This window comes from Peromyscus eremicus, chromosome 2 (genome assembly GCF_949786415.1).
Source record: "Peromyscus eremicus chromosome 2, PerEre_H2_v1, whole genome shotgun sequence".
NCBI classification, from domain to species: domain Eukaryota; kingdom Metazoa; phylum Chordata; class Mammalia; order Rodentia; family Cricetidae; genus Peromyscus; species Peromyscus eremicus.
Window position 1 is genome coordinate 78379142 of NC_081417.1, and position 18592 is coordinate 78397733.

At 39.1% G+C, this 18592-nt stretch overlaps 1 protein-coding gene across 2 annotated transcripts in view; it reads right to left on the minus strand.

Moving 5' to 3' along the window:
• Nucleotides 1–15556, minus strand: part of Shoc1 (shortage in chiasmata 1) — a 78982-nt gene extending 63426 nt beyond the window's left edge. The window contains exons 1-4 of one of the 2 annotated variants that reach the window (XM_059254407.1): nucleotides 15481–15556; nucleotides 12659–12770; nucleotides 10055–10136; nucleotides 57–235 (exon numbers count right to left, since the gene is read on the minus strand). In XM_059254407.1, the coding sequence (XP_059110390.1) occupies nucleotides 57–235; nucleotides 10055–10136; nucleotides 12659–12770; nucleotides 15481–15525 (418 nt within the window). In that variant the 5' untranslated portion in view covers nucleotides 15526–15556. Of the gene's footprint in view, nucleotides 1–56; nucleotides 1583–10054; nucleotides 10137–12658; nucleotides 12771–15480 lie in introns of those variants that run through there. The other variant, XM_059254405.1, reaches the window with a different exon arrangement.
• Nucleotides 15557–18592: the final 3036 nt, after the last annotated feature.

Consider the following 18592-nt stretch of genomic DNA (forward strand, 5'->3'; position numbering starts at 1 on the left):
AAGCACACAGAAATGAAGCTATATCTGTTCGTAGGAAACGTTTCATCACTTCCTACCTTGGTGCTCTGCTTTCACTCCTGGGTAGTGTGGGGAGCACTTGATAGGTGTAAAGTCTTCTTCACAGTCCTTCCTGAGGTATGAGCTGATAGTCTCTATTCCAGTTGGAGAGTTTGGATTGGAACTCGGAACAATTTCCTCAAATGTACCATTAATCATCATTCCTGTAACTGTCTTTCTGTGATATAAAATTATTGATTTTATCTGTGTCTATCTGAAAACATTTTTATTAATAAACAGTATATGTTTACCATGGAAAATTTGCCAAAATTAATGGGCACTAAGAAAAATTACCTGTAGCCCCACTTGAAAGGAATGCAAAATTACACAAATTCCTAATTACTCAGTATTCACGTATATAGTATTCCACAACCTGTTTTTTTTTCTACTGAGCTGTGAATAATGGGCCTATTTACATGTTAACCACTGACTTTCTATTTGATTGTCTTTATATTTGAGTGGAGGAACAGAATTCCATTTATCACTGCTCTATTTTAGATCTTACATAACTTCCCAAAGGCCCATGTGTTAAAGGCCCGGTTCACTGAGTAGCATTAGTGGGAGGCAACAGAGAACATAAAAGATAGGATTAGTTGGGAAGTGTTTAGAACACTAGCAGTATGTCCTTAAATGGGATAGTGGGGCTCTGGCCCTTTCTTTTTTCTCTTCCACGTCTGGTCCATGAGCTGAGCACTCTTGCTCTGCCATGTGCTTCTGCCATCATGTGCTGGCTCACCACAGGCCCAAATCAATTGAGCATGCTCAGAAACTCCACACCTGCAAACCAAAATACATCTTTTCCAAGTAACTTATTTCAGGTACTCTGTTAAGGTGATTGAAAGCTACCACACTTAGTATTGACCGTCATTTATTTAACCAGTTCTCCCTTCCCGGAAGTTGAAGGTTCTTGGGACTGTTATTATAAGCAATAATACAAGGACCATTTTTGTATTCTTATCTAATCATTTCCCAAAACGCACTTCCTAAAAACAGAAGAAGTTTTGGAGAAGTTACACATATTCATCTTTATATATTTATTTGCAGCTTTTGCCACTTATTGCCAGACTTCCATTATATTTTATATTCAATATCTGTTCTTCAATATCACACAGATTCTCCTCTCCTAAACCCCCACCTCATTGCTTTATCCCAGTCCCTGACCTCAAGCAGGCATTCCCTGGGAACCCACAGGCCACTCCTGCCAGGGAAACAGGTAGGTTAACTGCAGATCTTCACCTCTTCCTCAGTTCCTCCAAATCCAACCCCCTAGTCTTATCCTCCGCACTGTAGCAGACCACCTGCTGCACCCAGCCTCCAACTCCAAGCAGAAACTCCCTGGAACTCTCAGGCCACTCAGGCCAAAGAAGCAAATAGGCTAACTACATATCTCAGGCACTGAAGACAAGACAGAGGAAATGGATACCTTGGTAAAATAAAATGTTAAATCTTAAAAAAAAAATACTGTCACAAAACATCCAGGAAATCTGGGACACCATGAAAAGACCAAATCTAAGAATAATAGGAATAGAAGAAGAAGAAACACAGGTCAAAGGCACAGAAAATATTTTCAGCAAAATCACAGAAGAAAAATTTCCTAACCTAAAGGAGATGCCTATCAAAGTACAAGAAGCATAAAGAACATCAAATAGACTGGACCAGAAAAGAAAGTCCCCATGGCACATAATAATCAAAACATAAACATACAGAACAAAGAAAGAATATTAAAAGCTACAAGGGGAAAAGACAAAGTAACATATAAAGGTAGACCTATTAGAATAGCACCTGACTTCTGAATGAAGACTCTAAAAGCCAGAAGGGCCTGGACAGATGTGCTGCAGAGTCTAAGAGACCACAGATGCAAGCTCAGATTACTACACTCAGTAAAACTTTCAATCGCCATAGATGGAGAAAATATAAGCAATCATCTACAAATCCAGTCATGAAGAAGTCACTACAAAGAAAACGCCAACCTAAAGAGGTTAACCACACCTAAGAAAACACAAGGAACAAATAGTCATAGACCAGAAAATCAAAACACGGAAAACACACACACACCATTGTCTGAACATGGTCACAAGAATGAACCATGGTAAACAATGCCTTGGAGAACTGTGAGAGAGGTTCCAGGGAAAAGGCAGAGGGCCTCTTACCTCAGGTGCATTCTGTTCCCTGGATTGTTCTTGGATGTGATTCGTGCCTCCCATGACAAACATTTACATTACATTCATGAGACATGTTTATTCTTGTTGGATGTCAGAACACAGCTATAGAACCCAATCTGGTCAACGTGCTCTGAATCTGGATATGGCCTTCTACCTTGCTTTCATGCTTTCCCAGGTACAATCTATACTAAGTGCCAGGCAATTGTGTTTAAATTTGTCTGTCCTGAGAAAGTTCTGGGAAAAGGCTGTTTTGTTACTATTTAGTATGTGCTTACTGATGTTTATTTACATGTTTTCTGATCATGTTATTCTGAACGCAAACAACCTCCCTCAGATTGCCGCTTTCTTTCTTCATTCCTGTATAAACATGCACTCAGACTGAAGGTTGTCTACAGCATTAGACTGCAGTCCACCCCATTCTTTCAGGTCCTCAGATCCCAGGTTCAGCAGATAAAATCTGCAGAGGTTGGCTGAAAGGGCAACACATCAGAACAGCAAAGTCACAGGAATCAACAAACACTGCTTAATGATCTCTCTCAACACCAATGGTCTCAATTCCCCAATAAAAAAACAGTATGGATGCAAAAAACAGGATCCATCTGCTGGGGATGTCTTTCTGTATGCTGTGAAGTGTGTTGCTCTGATTGATTGATAAATAAAATGCTGATTGGCCAGTAGCCAGGCAGGAAGTATAGTGTATGCAAGATAAGAAAAGAGGAGAATTCTGGGAAGTGGAAGGCTGAGTCAGGAGATGCTGCCAGCCACCGCCACCATGAGAAACAAGATGTGAAGGCAGAACTGGGAAAAGGTACCAAGCCATGTGGCTAAACATAAATAAGAATTATGGGTTAATTTAAGTGTAAGAGCTAGTCAATAGTTAGCCCGAGCTAATGGCCAAGCAGTTATAACTAATATTAAGCCTCAGTGTGATTATTTTATAAGCAAGCCATGGGACTGAGGGTGCCTGGCAGGACCCGAAAACTTCAGCTACATCCATCGTTCTGCTGCACCAAGAAATAAACCTTAACATCTAGGATAGACATCATCTCAGGTTAAAAGGATGGAAAGGGATAGTCTAAGCAAATGGACCTAAAAAGCAAGCTAATATAGCCATGTTAGTATCTAACAAAACATATTTCAAGCCAATAGAAACAAACAAGAAAAAGAAAATACAAAGAATCAATGAAACAAAGAGTTAGTTATTTGAGAAATTTGTTAATATTGACAAACCCTTATCCAAATTAATTAAAAGGCAGAGAGAGATGATACAAATTAACAAAATTAGAAATTAAAAGGGGGTCATAACAACAGACAGCAAGAAGATCCAAAGAATCATAAGGACATACTTGCAATGTAAATCAAAACTACTTGGAGATTTCATCTTACACCCATCAGAATGGCTAAGGTTAATAAAACAAGTGACAGCTCATGTTGGCGAGGATGTGGAGCAAGGGAAACACTCAACCATTGCTGGTGGGAGTGAAAACTTGTACAGCCACTTTGGAAATCAGTGTGGTAGTTTCCTCAGGAAGATGGGAAATGATCTTCCTCAAGATCCAGCTCTACCACTCTTGGGCATATACACAAAGGATACTTCATCCTACCACAGAGACACTTGCTCAACCATGTTCATTGCTGCTCTAGTCATAATAGTCAGAGATTGGAAACCACCTAGATGTCCCTCAACAGAAGAAGGATAAAGAAAATCCATTTATACAATGGAGCATTATTACTGAGCTGTTTATTTAAAAAAAATGAAATTCACAGGTTGGAACTTGAAAAAAAATTATCCTGAGTGAGGTAACCCAGACCCAGAAAGATATATATGGTGTAGGTATTCACTTATATGTGGATATAAGCTACAATCTATAGAACCACAAATGTTAGGTTTAGAGTAAGGGAGTGGGGAATAGATGGATCTCCTTAGGAAAGGGAAATAGAATAGACAATTGTGGATGGGTGGGGTGGAGGCTGGAACAGGAGGATTGAGTGGGAAAGGGAAGGGGAAAGAGAGGGATGAGGGAGAGAATAATGGAGAGCCAGTTAAAATTAAGGGCCATTTGAGGGGTAGTTTGGAAACTTAAAACAATAGACGCTTCCTAAAATATATACATATATTAAGGTGATCTAAATGAAATCGCCAAATAATGGAGGAGGCAGAGTCCCAACTGGCCATCTCTTGTTACCAAATGAAGCTTCTAGTTCCAGGATTGGGTTACATATAATTGAGTTGTTGGCCAAGAGGTCAAATGCGAATCCCCAAACAACCCAGGCTGTTTCCAACGCTATAGGTTGCTCTCTACAAACTGAGAGCAAGGCCCCATTTTGGAAGACAACACCTACACAACCCACTGTACATGGAGAAGTTGGGCTGCTGCCTATATACAACCTTAAAGTCTTTGGTACAGGAAGGTATCCTGACACTACCAAAGGAGAAACGTAAACACCAAACCAGCCACAAACTCTTTGATCTACAACGGTGTCCTGCCTGCAACATATGCTAGTGCAATGGTGGCACAAAGCTTGATGGAGTAACCAACCAATATCTGATTTGACTTAGGTTCCACTCCACAAGATGGAACCTATACACGATACTATTGGGCAATCAAGAACCTGAAGCTAGAGAGCCCAGGGACCTAGGATAAAACCAAATACTACTATTCTAAAAACAAAAACATAGCAACAAAGTGCTTCTTAATGGCATTCTGCTATACTCATAGATCAGTGCTTTGCTTAGTCATCACTAGAGAAGCTTTCTCCGGCAGCAGATGGGAACAAATACAGAGACCTGCAGATAATCATTAGGCAGAGAGTGAGAGACTTTGGAACTAAACAGGAGATCTGCATCAAATCCCTCCCTCAGGGCTCAGGGAACCCTGTGGAAGAGAAGGCAGAAAGAGTCTAAGAGCCAGAGAGCATGGAGGACACCAAGCAAACAAGGTCCTCTAAATCAACATGATTGATGTACATATGGATGCAGAGATTGGGGCAGCCATGCAGAGGGCCTGCAAGGGTCTGCAACAGATAGGGTCCTAGAGCTGAGAGAAGTGGATGCTGTGCCCCTATCCCTAACACAGAAGTAACCTCCAATTGATAACGACTTGCAAATGAAAATTTAGTTTGCTCCAAGGGAGTCTCACTAGGAAAACAAACTACTCTTAAGGGTAAGCTGCATGCCCAGCAGTAGATGGCCAACAGAAAACAAACTCAATGGCATCTTTAGAGGTTCATTGTCTTACATGTCATGTCAGGGGTTTTCCTTTTTTAAAAAAAATCTTATTTTTATTTTACTTATCTGTATATATTCTCATCTCTCCTTTTACCATATATACAATATGCTCATATATATTATGGCTTCCCATTTAGTGTTTTCATGGGATTCCTGAATGTGTGAACAAGCGGGTCTCTGTTACTTGTGCCTTCTCTTGGACTTGTATCATTCTGTTTGTTTTGTCCAATTCCAATGTGTTAGCTTATGTTTTGTCTTGTTTTATTTTATTATTATCCCTTAGAATTCTGCTTGTTTTCTAATGAAAGAAAGAAAGCAGGTGGATCTGGATGGAGGGGAGGGTGAGAGGAATTGGGAAAGGTAGAGGGAAGGGAAACTATAATCAGAATATATTATATGAAAAAATCCATTTTCAATAAAAGGAAAAAAATCATAGAAAAAACTCTCTAAAATTTCTCCCTTACCCTTCAAGAAAATATAAGGTACAAGAATACTTTAACATTCCCATATCTGTATTACTTATTGAGAATGTTGGCTTATATGTGGACCTCTATAGACTTCTGAATTTAGTCTTTTAGCTAGTGTCTTTAAAAAAAGTGTTGCTGACACAATCAGTACTTGGCAAAGCACCCAGTCAACTCTCTCCACACAAATGACATGAAGATCAACTTTTCCTGGTCCCCCTTGTTTCTCCTTTTCCAGCATTGGGCGTTCTCTTCCCATTGGAGACTCCCCCTCTGCCTATACTGGTGTTTCTGAGCTGTCCCGTCGCACTGTTTTTGCTTTCTTTGGTTATCATTCTTTTTGGGGTCATTTACCCACTGCCATTCATTAAGTACTTGAAAATGTTGGTTGAATAGCTACAGTGTGCTAACTCTATTCTTGGTACTAGCACTGCACTAGGAAACAAAGTCTTGTTCTCACAAAGTTCATCTGCTCAGAGGAAGATGAACAACTAAGTAAACAATGTCAATGGTGAAAACTGAAATGTACTTAATAGAATAAGATATGCAGACATCAGGTAACAGCCATAACGTTAGTTTATTTTGAGAATGCAGCTTGTGAAAGGCCCATTGAGGAGCTACTTTTGGTAGCTACCTGAATAATGATGGGAACTGAGCCATAAAGGCCTAAAGCAGGAAACACACTTGGTAGATTCTAGACAAAAGAGTAAAGTCAGAGTAACTGGAATAGAGGAGTTAGACAGGCAGAGATCAAACCATTATGGACTTTGTAAGACATGGTAAGCACTTAGGATTGTATTCTGTTTGCTGGGACACCATTTGTGGGTTATAGTTAGAGGTATTTCATGATCTGATTTATGTCTTTTTAAAAATGTTTTTTAATTGAAATAGATATATCATTTCCCCATCCTTTTCCTCCCACTAGCCCAACTCTTGGTTAATAGCCTCTTTTTCTCTTAATATATTTCTTACACATACACACACACACACACACACACACACACACACACACTTGTTGTTTCTGTGTATAGGTTTCAAGGCTAACTACTCTGCATTGGACAGCCACAAGGGGGCTTGAGAGTAGTACAAATTCTTAGAAGAAAATAAAGGAGTAAATTCTTATGACGTTAGAACACGTAAATTTTTCTTACATATAATATTAAATGCACCCATGACAACAAAAACTACACAAGTTGAACTATATCTAAGTTTTTAAAGTGTGCTCCAAAGGATACCATCAGGAAAGGGAAAAGACAAGCCACAGGACAAAAGTATTTGCAAACCACACACCCAATGGAGGATTTGTATCTGGAATATACACAAAACACTTAAAAGCAGGCTTTTGTCCCTCTGGTTTCTAGCTGGGATCAGCCACCGGGAAGCCTTGGTGGGAGATCAAAGGAAGGAGAGAAACAGGTTGGAACATTACTCCTCCCAAACCCTTCTCTGCTGGGCCAGTTTGGAAGTGACAATACACATCCACCAAAGGTTATGTTTCTTTAAGCTGGGGAGACAATGACTTCCTGCTGATCCCAACCCTATAGTTATTTTTGTGTTGTCCCCTTAACCCACTAGTACAGCTATAATAAAAAGGACAGATGAAGTACTAGCAAGCATGTGAATAAACCATAAGCTTTATCACACTTTGTAGGAGTATAAGCAACACAGTTGATTGGATCACACCTGGCAGTTCCTCAAACAGTTAAACATGAGTTACTGTATGACCCAGTAATTCCAGTGCTAGATAGCTGTTTACAAAAAAACGTGTATATGAATGTCAGCAGCAGAATTACTCATAATTGCCAAAAGCAAAAACAACCTTAACATCTTTACTAATGAATGGGTAAGTAAAATGTGATACATCTATACAGCAGACTATTATTTAGAATAAAAATAAATGAATCTGGATATAACCACATACTGCCAAACTGCCCTTGTACTTTATATTCAATGTCTGCTTCTCAATATCCTTAGACAAACTATTATATTCTGTTTTGCAATCAAGACCCAGTTTAAAAAAATGAGCTAAAAACCCAACTAGACATTCTGTAAAGGTAGACTAATAGCCAACTACATAACAACATGCTTAAGATAATTAGCCATCAGGAATATGTAAGTCAAAACTACAGTTATGTCTCTTATTAGATAGCCCTTTTCCTATAGCTGTAGCTCTTGCTAGGTTGGTGACTGCTCTATCCTCCCATGCCTTCAGGCATGTTTTATTCTCTGACCCAAATATTTTGTGTCAAGGAGGCATCTCCTCAATGCCAAGCTCAGACTCAATTCCTGCCTTTTGGTGAAGCTGATCTCTCCTACTTACATATGCATAGGCCTACCATGTTAATTGAACAACAATCTTAGAGATCCTTAGACCAGCAGCATGAACATCTAAAAACAGATTTTAAAATGTAGACTCTCAGGCCCCAACACACACTGGCTGAATCAGAAGTTGCATTTTACCGAGATTCTCAGGAGAGTCACATATACAGGAAACACTGGTCCACTGTCATCATACCAATGACGAAAGTGAGTGAGGGGTAAAGTGAATAGTCAAGCTGTTAGCACTGGAGTTTTTCAACCTTTAATTCACAGTGCACTGAGCTGAGTATACTGCATCTTTCAGCTTCCTCACTGTTCAGGGATTACTCATGTGGTAAACATGTCCCATCGGTCTTGTGTCCTACAATAGAGCTCATATTAGTCATTTTATATTTTCACAATGTTAATTTTTCTAAGTGTATATATGATGAGTGACATCATTCTGCATGCTGTGAATATGTGTTGCTCTGATTGGTTGATAAATAAAGCTGTTTGGCCAATGGGGAGGCAGAATAAGGTTAGGTGGGACATTCTAACTAGAGAGAGAGGAAGGAGAACAGAGCAGAGGACGCTGCTAACAACCGCCAAAGAAGCAAGATGTAAAGGTACCAGTAAGCTGCTATGGAACGTCATACTGTATGCTATGAATGTGTGTCGCTCTGATTGGTTGATAAATAAAATGCTGATTGGCCAGTAGCCAGGCAGGAAGTATAGGTGGGATAAGCAGGCAAGGAGAATTCTTGGAAGAGGAAGGCTGAGTCAGGAGTCGCCAGCCAGACACAGAGGAAGCCAAATGACAAGGCAGAACAGAGAAAAGGTACCAAGCCACGTGGCTAAACATAAATAAGAATTATGGGTTAATTTAAGATATAAGAGCTAGCTAGCAAGAAGCCTGCCATGACCATAGTTTAAAAATAATACAAGCCTCTGTGTGTTCATTTGGGTCTGGGCGGCTGCGGGACCATGGGGCCGCAGGAGCTGAATGGGATCAGATAAACTTTAGCTACATATATATCATATTCTTAACTTGACTAGTAAATGCCTAGGTGACACAAACAGAATATTTGGGCACACTTAATCAAGAGTCTAGACACAATGAAATGTGTTGGTTTTTTTGGTTTTTGTTTTAATTGCAATGAAGAAATATTTAAATTATAAGATTTTGAAAATATGAGTAATAACAAAAGTCTGATGCACATTCCACATGAAATAAGCAGTGAATCATTTGGATTAATACTGAGAAGTGTAATTTCTGTACTAACAGTGTACAACAGGACAGTCATCTTCCCTTTATGACTGCCCACACTCCTACTTCTGCTGTGGGCTTTACACAGTGACTGTGACGCTGCTTCTAAGTTTCTGCTCTGTTTTGGTTTTTGAAGGTGTAACTATACCTTTTGTTTTGTATCCTGTATACACACATGAATATGCAAATATTTGAAGGATGACTGAATTAAAATAAATAATATTGATAAATACACTAGAAAATGGTCTTAAGTCTGCATTTTCACTAAAGGAACTTTAATATTAAAGAGTTTTGCTTATGGACATATTGACTAAAGGTATAACACCACTGGTTAATTTCTGCATGTCTTTTGTAACATCAATGAAGAGAATCTTAATTAGAGTATGATAAGTGAGGGAAGGATAAAAAAGAGGCTATAAATAACTTCCAGCTAGCCTCTTCTTTGTGCTTGTAAAGAGGGCTTTTCTTCAGACTACAGTAGAAAATGTGTGAGAAGGTAAAGGGCTTTTTCAGGTGTCTGAAGAACTTACTGTTTGTCTTCTATAGATAAAGGGAATGTGAGATTAAGGGTACATACTTCTCAGGAAAATCCTCCACACAGAACCTTGTTGTCCACTGCTCCAAGACTGAATCATCTGTCATTTCCGGAACTGAAATAGCTGAGGTCCAAAACAGTCAACATTAACTTCTAAAACATCCTTTTATTCTTAATATAAGAAAGCCAAACATCCATTGTTTTCATTTGGAGTTACCTTTACTTGTTTACACATATAATTACTTTTCCAAAGTGGCATCTGATTCTCATCATTATAATCTGCTTCCCCCAAACTCAATCACAGTCAAGAAAGTATCATCTGAATATAACACTAACACAGCTTCTCTTTGTTAGATATCACTATGCTCAGATAATCCTGTTCAACAGTTCATGCTCTGCCTCATAAGGCCTTCATTAAGCATGCCAGTTCTCTCCTTGAAGGTCCATAATATGGCTAGTAGAACTCTGGTATTTAATCATATATAGCTTTATATTGAAATTTAAATGAAATTAAATTCAGATTAGATCCTTGATTCCTTAAGAACAGGGACTAAGCCGGGCGGTGGTGGTGCACGCCTTTAATCCCAGCACTCGGGAGGCAGAGGCAGGTGGATCTTTGTGAGTTCGAGGCCAGCCTGGTCTACAGAGCAAGATCCAGGAAAAGGCGCAAAGCTACACAGAGAAACCCTGTCTCAAAAAAACCAAAAAAAAAAAAAAAAAGAACAGGGACCAGATCACATTCTTGCTCCAGAATATGCAGCTATGCAACTGCATAGTCTACCACGAGTAGTCTCCCGGTCCCAGTCTCTCTCAAAGTTACTCCTTCCCAGTTTTGTTACTTTGAAGACATTACATCTTCATCCATGTCTCATACAAAAATATGATAGTGGTCTCAGGTGGCAGCACTGACCACAGACACCAGCTTGACCTCTGGTGGCAGCATGGATGATGGAGGTCTCTCGAGGAGGCTTAAACCCCAAACTGAACTGTTCTTCACCTCGGATATTTTGTTGTTGCTCAGAGCCAGGTGATCTTGCAGCTGGGCAGCACATTCTGCGTGAGCTCCAGGCTGCTGCACACCACCTTGTCGGCCCCACTTGGTGACCCGACAATGGTGTTCCCACACCTGTCACTGCACAGCTGAATCTCTAATTCTGCCTGTCTTCACACATGCCACTCCATTCTACCCTCTTTCCCCACTCTCCATCAAAGTGGCAGTACATTTTTTTTTGCCCAAACAGCTTTATGTGCAAATACTTATTCCAACGAGTCATTGGTCTGGTTCAAGGTTTCTGGTAAACGCAACCATAGCTGAGACCCATCTCTGATATCCTGCTGTTCCCACGAGTCAGGGTGACTGACCTTGAAGCTCAGCAGCACATCTAGGGGCAGGATCCACTCCAGCCCCAGGCCAGTGCACACCTCCCTGCCCTTGCCCTCCCTGCCTGCCCCCATGAAGGCAGCAGTGTGAGCTGCAGCAGTGGTGGCTCCATGCTGTGGACTGAACCTCCCTGCAGGCCTAGGACTGACCACTGAGCAAGACAGCCTCCCCTGTCTGCCTCTAGCTGCGCTTCTCTCCACCGCATGCATGGCTCCCCTCCACCATCTTTTGTGCCAATTTCACGAGACCACTTTTGAAAAACATCTTCCATGAGACCTGCCCTCTTTTAGTTGTTCTGGAAACACTGCACACTGTACAGACTCATCGTTCCCCTGCCTCCGTGGGTCTGCAGTCCCCCGAGTGCCGGTAGCCGCCACCATCTTGAATTGAGTACTGCTTCATTTTTAAATTTTACTTCAAACAGGCAGTAAGTACTTTTATTACTGCAAGTTCTACTGCTCTTTTCAAGGCACTCAATAAACTTCTTTAAAAAAAATATTTTACACCATACAAGCACCCTCTTCTTACTATACTTCAAGGCTACAACATATGTAGAGGTCAGAGTCAGTTCTCACCTCCATCATATGAGTTCCAAGGTTCAAATTCAGGCTGTCAGGTTGGCAGCAAGCATCCTTACCCACTGTGTTGTCTTGATAGTCCCCATGTCCCTACTTTTGACTCCCAGCCCCCAACCCTTCCCAATCAGAATGGTCTTTTCTGAAATATGATTTGGGTTCTTTCTTTCCTTTTCTTAAAATTGTCCAATGGTTTCTCATATTTACAATTTTATTAGCCAGTTTGAGCTGCTATACTGCAAATACTAGAGATTAGGTGACTCAAACTAAGAACCTTTACTCTTCACAGCTTTATAGGTTAGGAAGTCCAATAACAAGACACCAGCAGATTCAGTATCTAATGGAGATTCTCTTCTACTTCACCTTGCTGTGTTCAAGACAAAAAGGACAAGAGGTGGTTCTTTGGGATATCTTACACAAGAGCACTGACCTCCAGCTTCATGACCCTTCTTCCAAATACAATCACAATGGGGCTTAAATTTAAACATGTGGTTTCGAGGACACATAAACATTCAGTCTATTGTTTTTATAAAAATAGACAAAAAAGTCCATATTACGTTCTACAAAGCCTTAGACATAAAATTTGCTCACATCTCAGCTCTCCTCCTTTTCCTTACTCAGTCCTATGGCCTAATTTTTCTAACTTACTACACTGAACTTAGAAATAACTTGTAAGATATAAAAACATACCTCTTGTCCATGGACTCCTATATTTATCATCAATAAAATTTTTATCTTGATTTAAACATGAAGGGATCTGAAGCAATAAAGCATCTCTGAAAAGCCTTTCTTTAACTTTGTTCTGTATGAAAATGTAAAATAATTTTAATATATAATAATATAACTTTATATTATAATAATTTTAATATATACCATATAATTTTAACATATACCAATATTCAGATTATTGTTGTAAGTTGATATAATTTTTCTTTAAAACTGATACATGTTATAAAAAAGTCAAATTAAAGAACCATGTACCTGAGAATAATATCAGCAAGTTGTTTTACAAACATTTTTTTCTATGATACACTAAAATATGTATGTGCTTGATAAAAAAAAGTATTACATCATTTAGCAATATGGTTTTGCTTCCATTAACCAGCATAATACCACTGTCTCAACTTTTGTTTTCTATGCTAAAACATGAAAATCAGCTTCTAATTTTGAAAGTAAACCTAAGGAAGAAAACTCTTCCTTTAAATAGATGTTAAAGGTGGTCATAGTGGTGCAGCTTGTAATCTCAGCCCTTGGGAGGCTGAGGCAGGAGGATTATTAGTTTGAGGCCATTGTGGGCTAAATACAGACTATCAGCCCCACTAGGATCCTTTCTCAATCAAGCAACACAGAAAGGATGTTATCAGTTGAATAAACCTATAGGTTAGCTCAAGTTGTCCTGAGTCTTCCCTCGCTTCCCAGTGTTAACTCCCATGACTTTGTGCCTCCTCCTGCCCTCCCACCCCCCACCCTAGCACTCAGTGGTCACAACACCGCATCTACACTGTGACAAAGAGCTGCTGTTCTATAGCAGTGTAGGCAGCATCTCCTCATGAAGTCCTTTCCAGAGACTCCGACTTCTTGTGGAATTCATTATTCCATGTGCCTGCAAAACTGATCGGTTTGTTGTTGTTGTTTATGTTTTATGCTGCTGAAGGTGTTACATTCAGTAAGAGGTTTTCATTATCCAAGAATAAGTGGTATAAAAGATCATTTAATCTGACCCATATAAAATGAGGACCAAAGATACATGTAAACAGGAAAAAGAAAACCTTGACTAGTACTTCATCTAAAAAAGAAAGCTATAAGAAATAATTTACATCTAATAAATTTTGTTTACAATTGCTTCTGAGGCAATTTTCTCATAAACTATATTTGATGATACAGATGCATTAGTTTTCTTCTTTGAACATAAGGGAGATAATTTGTGAAAACATTTGAATTATTAAGACATTGAATTAGTAAGTCTGATTCCTTGGATATTCACATCATTTTTCTCTCTATTGTCTGTTAAGCAATTCTGCTTTGCCAGATCTTTATATTGCTATTTGAGTGGCTCTTAATACATCGTCATCAACTTTATAAAGTCTCACACCTGCAAGATTTGACATTTCTCAGCATCACATCATGGAGTGCAATACACCAGCATTACTAAGGCACTATGAGTAAGAAGAAATCTTTGAGGACTTTTGAGTAACTGCATTTTTGCAAGTAATCCAAGCATATGTTATAACTACATATTTGTGTCTCTCAGTTATGAGAGAATAAATAAAACCTGAAGATGACTACGTATATTTCTTAATCCCCATAAAATGTAACATAGTATTAGTTTACTGTAATATTTTTGTACTGGTAGATGGGCAGGTTAATGTAATAATGAAAATGAAATTTTAACTTGTCATTTAAGATCATAAGAACAATAAACTATTACATGACCTCCATCTCCTGCAATACATTCATTAACAATATACCTGAACTTGAAATTCACCTCTGACATTTTTCCAAGATACTTAGCTCTCTTGATATTATTTTGCTAACTGAGAAGCTGTAAAATCTGTAGAGTAATAGTATTTGATGTGTGGGGACTTACATTGATCAAAGGACATCATCCATTAGATGGACAAAGTATCTGATTCATCAAGACATGCTGTTATTGTCACAGTAACAATGACTAGGATTACTTTTGTGCCCATTCTTTTTTTTTTATGTGTGTGCTCTTTTATTTTTTGGGCATGGGGTATCACTATACAACCTCAGGTGGCTTGAAACTTATCATGCTGTTTTAGCTTTCCAAGCACTGGGATTACATGTCCCTTAAAGGAAGATCACTTCAGAATGTTAATAAAACCCTCCAAACTTGCCAAAAGTCTTGTTCTTCTCTTCAGGTAGTTTCAGATTTATTTTGCTATTCAACTATTTTAATTTAATTTAAAGTCCCTTACAAAAGTGGACTTTGAAAGAAATATTAAAAGTTGAAACTAAGGCTGGGCATGATGGTGCATGCCTTTAATCCCAGCATTTGGGAGGCAGGGGTAGGTGGATGTCTGTGAGTTTGAGGTCAGCCTGGTCTACAGAGTGAGTTCCAGGACAGCCAGGGCTACACAGAGAAACCCTGTCTCAAAAGAGAAACAAAGAAACAAAAACAAACAAACAAAAAAGTTGAAACTAGGGCTGGTGAGATGGCTCAGAGGTTGAAGGCACTTTCTCCCAATGCTAATGACCTGAGTTTGACCCCCAGGTCTCTCACACAACAGAAGACAGAATCAACTCTTGCAAGCTGTCCTCTTAACCCCTATATGCACACCATGGCAAGAGTATGTACACACACACACACACACACACACACACACACACACAGTACTTAACTGCTATAAAAACCTAAGGTAATTTTAATGGATTCTGAAAGCAACCAAAGATAAACATGTGAATTACTGAAAACTATCACATACTAGATACACACAACATGTTTCCAAGAATAATTCTTATTAAATGATAGCGAGTCCATAACATCATACCTCATGTAAATAGTCTATTGCATAATATTTGAATGCTGAAAACATATCTCTTCTCTTCAAAGCTATACAGAGTGCAATATCTAGAAATACAAAAGTTAAGTGTAAAATAGCAAAGCCAAGAGGAGAAAATCTCTTTTAATCACAAATCTTTGGTTCACTTATTTTTTTCAAAAGGTCCTAAATGATAAATGTAAAGTATAAAGTAACATTTATTTTAGTGGTTGCAAATCTAATATGAAAATAATGTGTATTGGTATACATTTTTCTATATTTTCTCTTGTCATTTAATTCATACAAGTTGGTGAGTTCAAGTATGTTTAATATGATAATTGTGTTGAAAAGAGGCTAGAGTGGCAAAGACTGACACCGTATTTTATACAGGGTAATCGTGTTTCTCAAATGATTTTGAAATGAAATAAGCAAGGCCGCTGGGCGGTGGTGGCGCACGCCTTTAATCCCAGCACTCGGGAGGCAGAGCCAGGCGGATCTCTGTGAGTTCAAGGCCAGCCTGGGCTACCAAGTGAGTTCCAGGAAAGGCACAAAGCTACACAGAGAAACCCTGTCTCGAAAAACCAAAAAAAAAAAAAAAAAAAAAAAAAAGAAATAAGCAAGGCCATAACTCTGTAATGAAGAAACAGAGGGTTGGAAAGAGGGCTCAGCAGTTCAGAGCACTTGCCAAGGACCCAGGTTTGAATACTAGCACCCACCTAACACAACTGTCTGTAACTCCAATTCCAAGGGACCCGAAGTCCTCTTTTGATCTCCAAAGGCGCTAGTGCACAGACCAGCACTTGGGCAAAACACCTATATGCATAAAATGAAAATAAATAAATCTTTAAAAAGTAGCAATACAGTGCGTTGGCATTAAAAGTTTTTCTTAAAACCTATTAAAAAAAGAAACAGTAAGAATCGGGAAATTATATCCATTCTCTTACTTAAAAAATAAAAGGCCTGAAGTTAGAATTCTCTAATAGCTAGTTCATTCAGAATAAAGCAATTATGGTACGATAAAGCTACCAAGCCAACAGACTATCAGAAATTCAACAAATCTACTGAATAAAACAATAAGCAATTATAACAATTAATTAAGCCAGGATGGTTCCCACATGAGAAATCAAGGAATTATACCTCAGAAGTTACTCAGTTTATCAAATAGTTCTTAATATCTCTGTCATTTAAAATGTCTGGAAGGAGTGGGATGTTGTGATTCATGCCTCTAATCTAAGCACTAAGGAAGAGGAAGGTGGATTTAGAGTTCAAAGCCAGTTTGGGCTACCTAGTGAGGCTCTCTCTGAATAAAGTATGTGGGCTGCTGAGATAGCTCAATGGCAAAAGACTTTGACAAACACGCTCAAGTCTCTGGGCTCAATATCTATCCCTGCAAAAACAAATAAAACAGTCTCAGGGAATTCAGATGTCAGCCAGATGTTTATATTTTACATAATAGTTTACTAATAATGTCTTATTGAATTAAGTACATATTTTAATATGAATGCTCATGGCCTACTGTGGTAGTTTGAATGGTTTTGGACCCCATAAAAGCTCATAAGGGGTGGCACTATTAGGAGGTGTGGCCTTGTTGAAGGAGGCTGGATAACACACACCTTTAATCCAGACCTTGAGGCTGGAGGCCACACCTTCCGTTGGATGTGCGTCACTGTGGAGGCAGGCTTTGAGGTCTTTTTCTCAAGCTTCACTCAGTGTGACAGTCAGTCCACTTCCTGTTGCCTGCAAGATGTAGGACACTGGGCTCTTTCTCCAGCACCATGCCTGCCTGCCTACCGTCATGCTCCCTGCCATGATGAATTGAACCTCTGAACTGTAAGCAAGCCACCACAATTAAACGTGTCCTTTATAAGAGTTGCCGTGGTCATAGTGCCTCTTTACAGCAATCAAAACCTAACTAAGACATCTAGTGTAATTATTATTTCATGTTTTTGTGTTTTACCTGTTGTCTTATATAATGTGAAGTTCTGAAGTCTGAAGATCTGAAGATATAGCCTGGGTGGTGGTGGCGCATGCCTTTAATACCAGCACTTGGGAGGCAGAGGCAGATGGACCTCTGAGTTTGAGGCCAGCCTGATCTACAGAGTGAGTTATGGGATAGCCAGGGCTACAGAGAGAAACCCTGTCTCAAAAAAACCAAAAAAAAAAAAAAAAAAAAAAAAAAGGAAAGGCCGGGCGGTGGTGGCGCACCCCTTTAATCCCAGCACTCGGGAGGCAGAGCCAGGCGGATCTCTGTGAGTTCGAGGCCGGCCTGGGCTACCAAGTGAGTTCCAGGAGAGGTGCAAAGCTACACAGAGAAACCCTGTCTCGAAAAACCAAAAAAAAAAAAAAAAAAAAAAAAAAAAGGAAAAGAAAAAGACCTGAAGATATCATCTCTAGGAGAGGACTATAATCTTTATCATCAAGTGAATATTCTTTTTGTAAAATTTTTGTTGCATTTTTATTTAAGTGTATGTGTGCACAATTGTGCCATTGTGTGTGTGGAAGTCAAGGGACAACTTGTGAGATTCTGTTCTCTCCTTCTACCGTGAGGGTCAGATTCCTCAGGGCTGCTGGCAGGTGCCTTTACCCATCTCACTGGCCCAAAGTGAACATCCTTAACTATTTAACTTGCTGAGATATTTAAAAACAAATAAACTTCTAAAATAATCCACAACACAATAATTTTGATTAATAACAGAAATTTTTAGATATTACAGTCTTTCAATTAAATTGAGCAAATACATAATCCAGATTGGTTTTAATACTGTCAGAGTCTTAAATACCAGTAAGTATGGTGCCAGTTAGGTACTACACCCACTCTTAATGCCAACATGGCATTTTTAAACTGATAATTATTTCCGAGAATATTTATAATCATTACACCTCTATGCCTTTCCATACGTTGCATCACAATCTTGGAAGAAAACACTGATTCTAGAATTTTCATTTCTTTTTTAAAATATGATTTATGTGTATGAGTGTTTTGTCTACATGTGTGTCTGTGCACCACCATGTACTTTCCTGGTGCCCCTGGATCTCCTGAGATGGGGGTTACCGATGTTGTGAGCTGCCATTTGAGGGCTGGGAATCAAACCCAGGTCCTCTGAAAGAGCAGGCAGTGCTC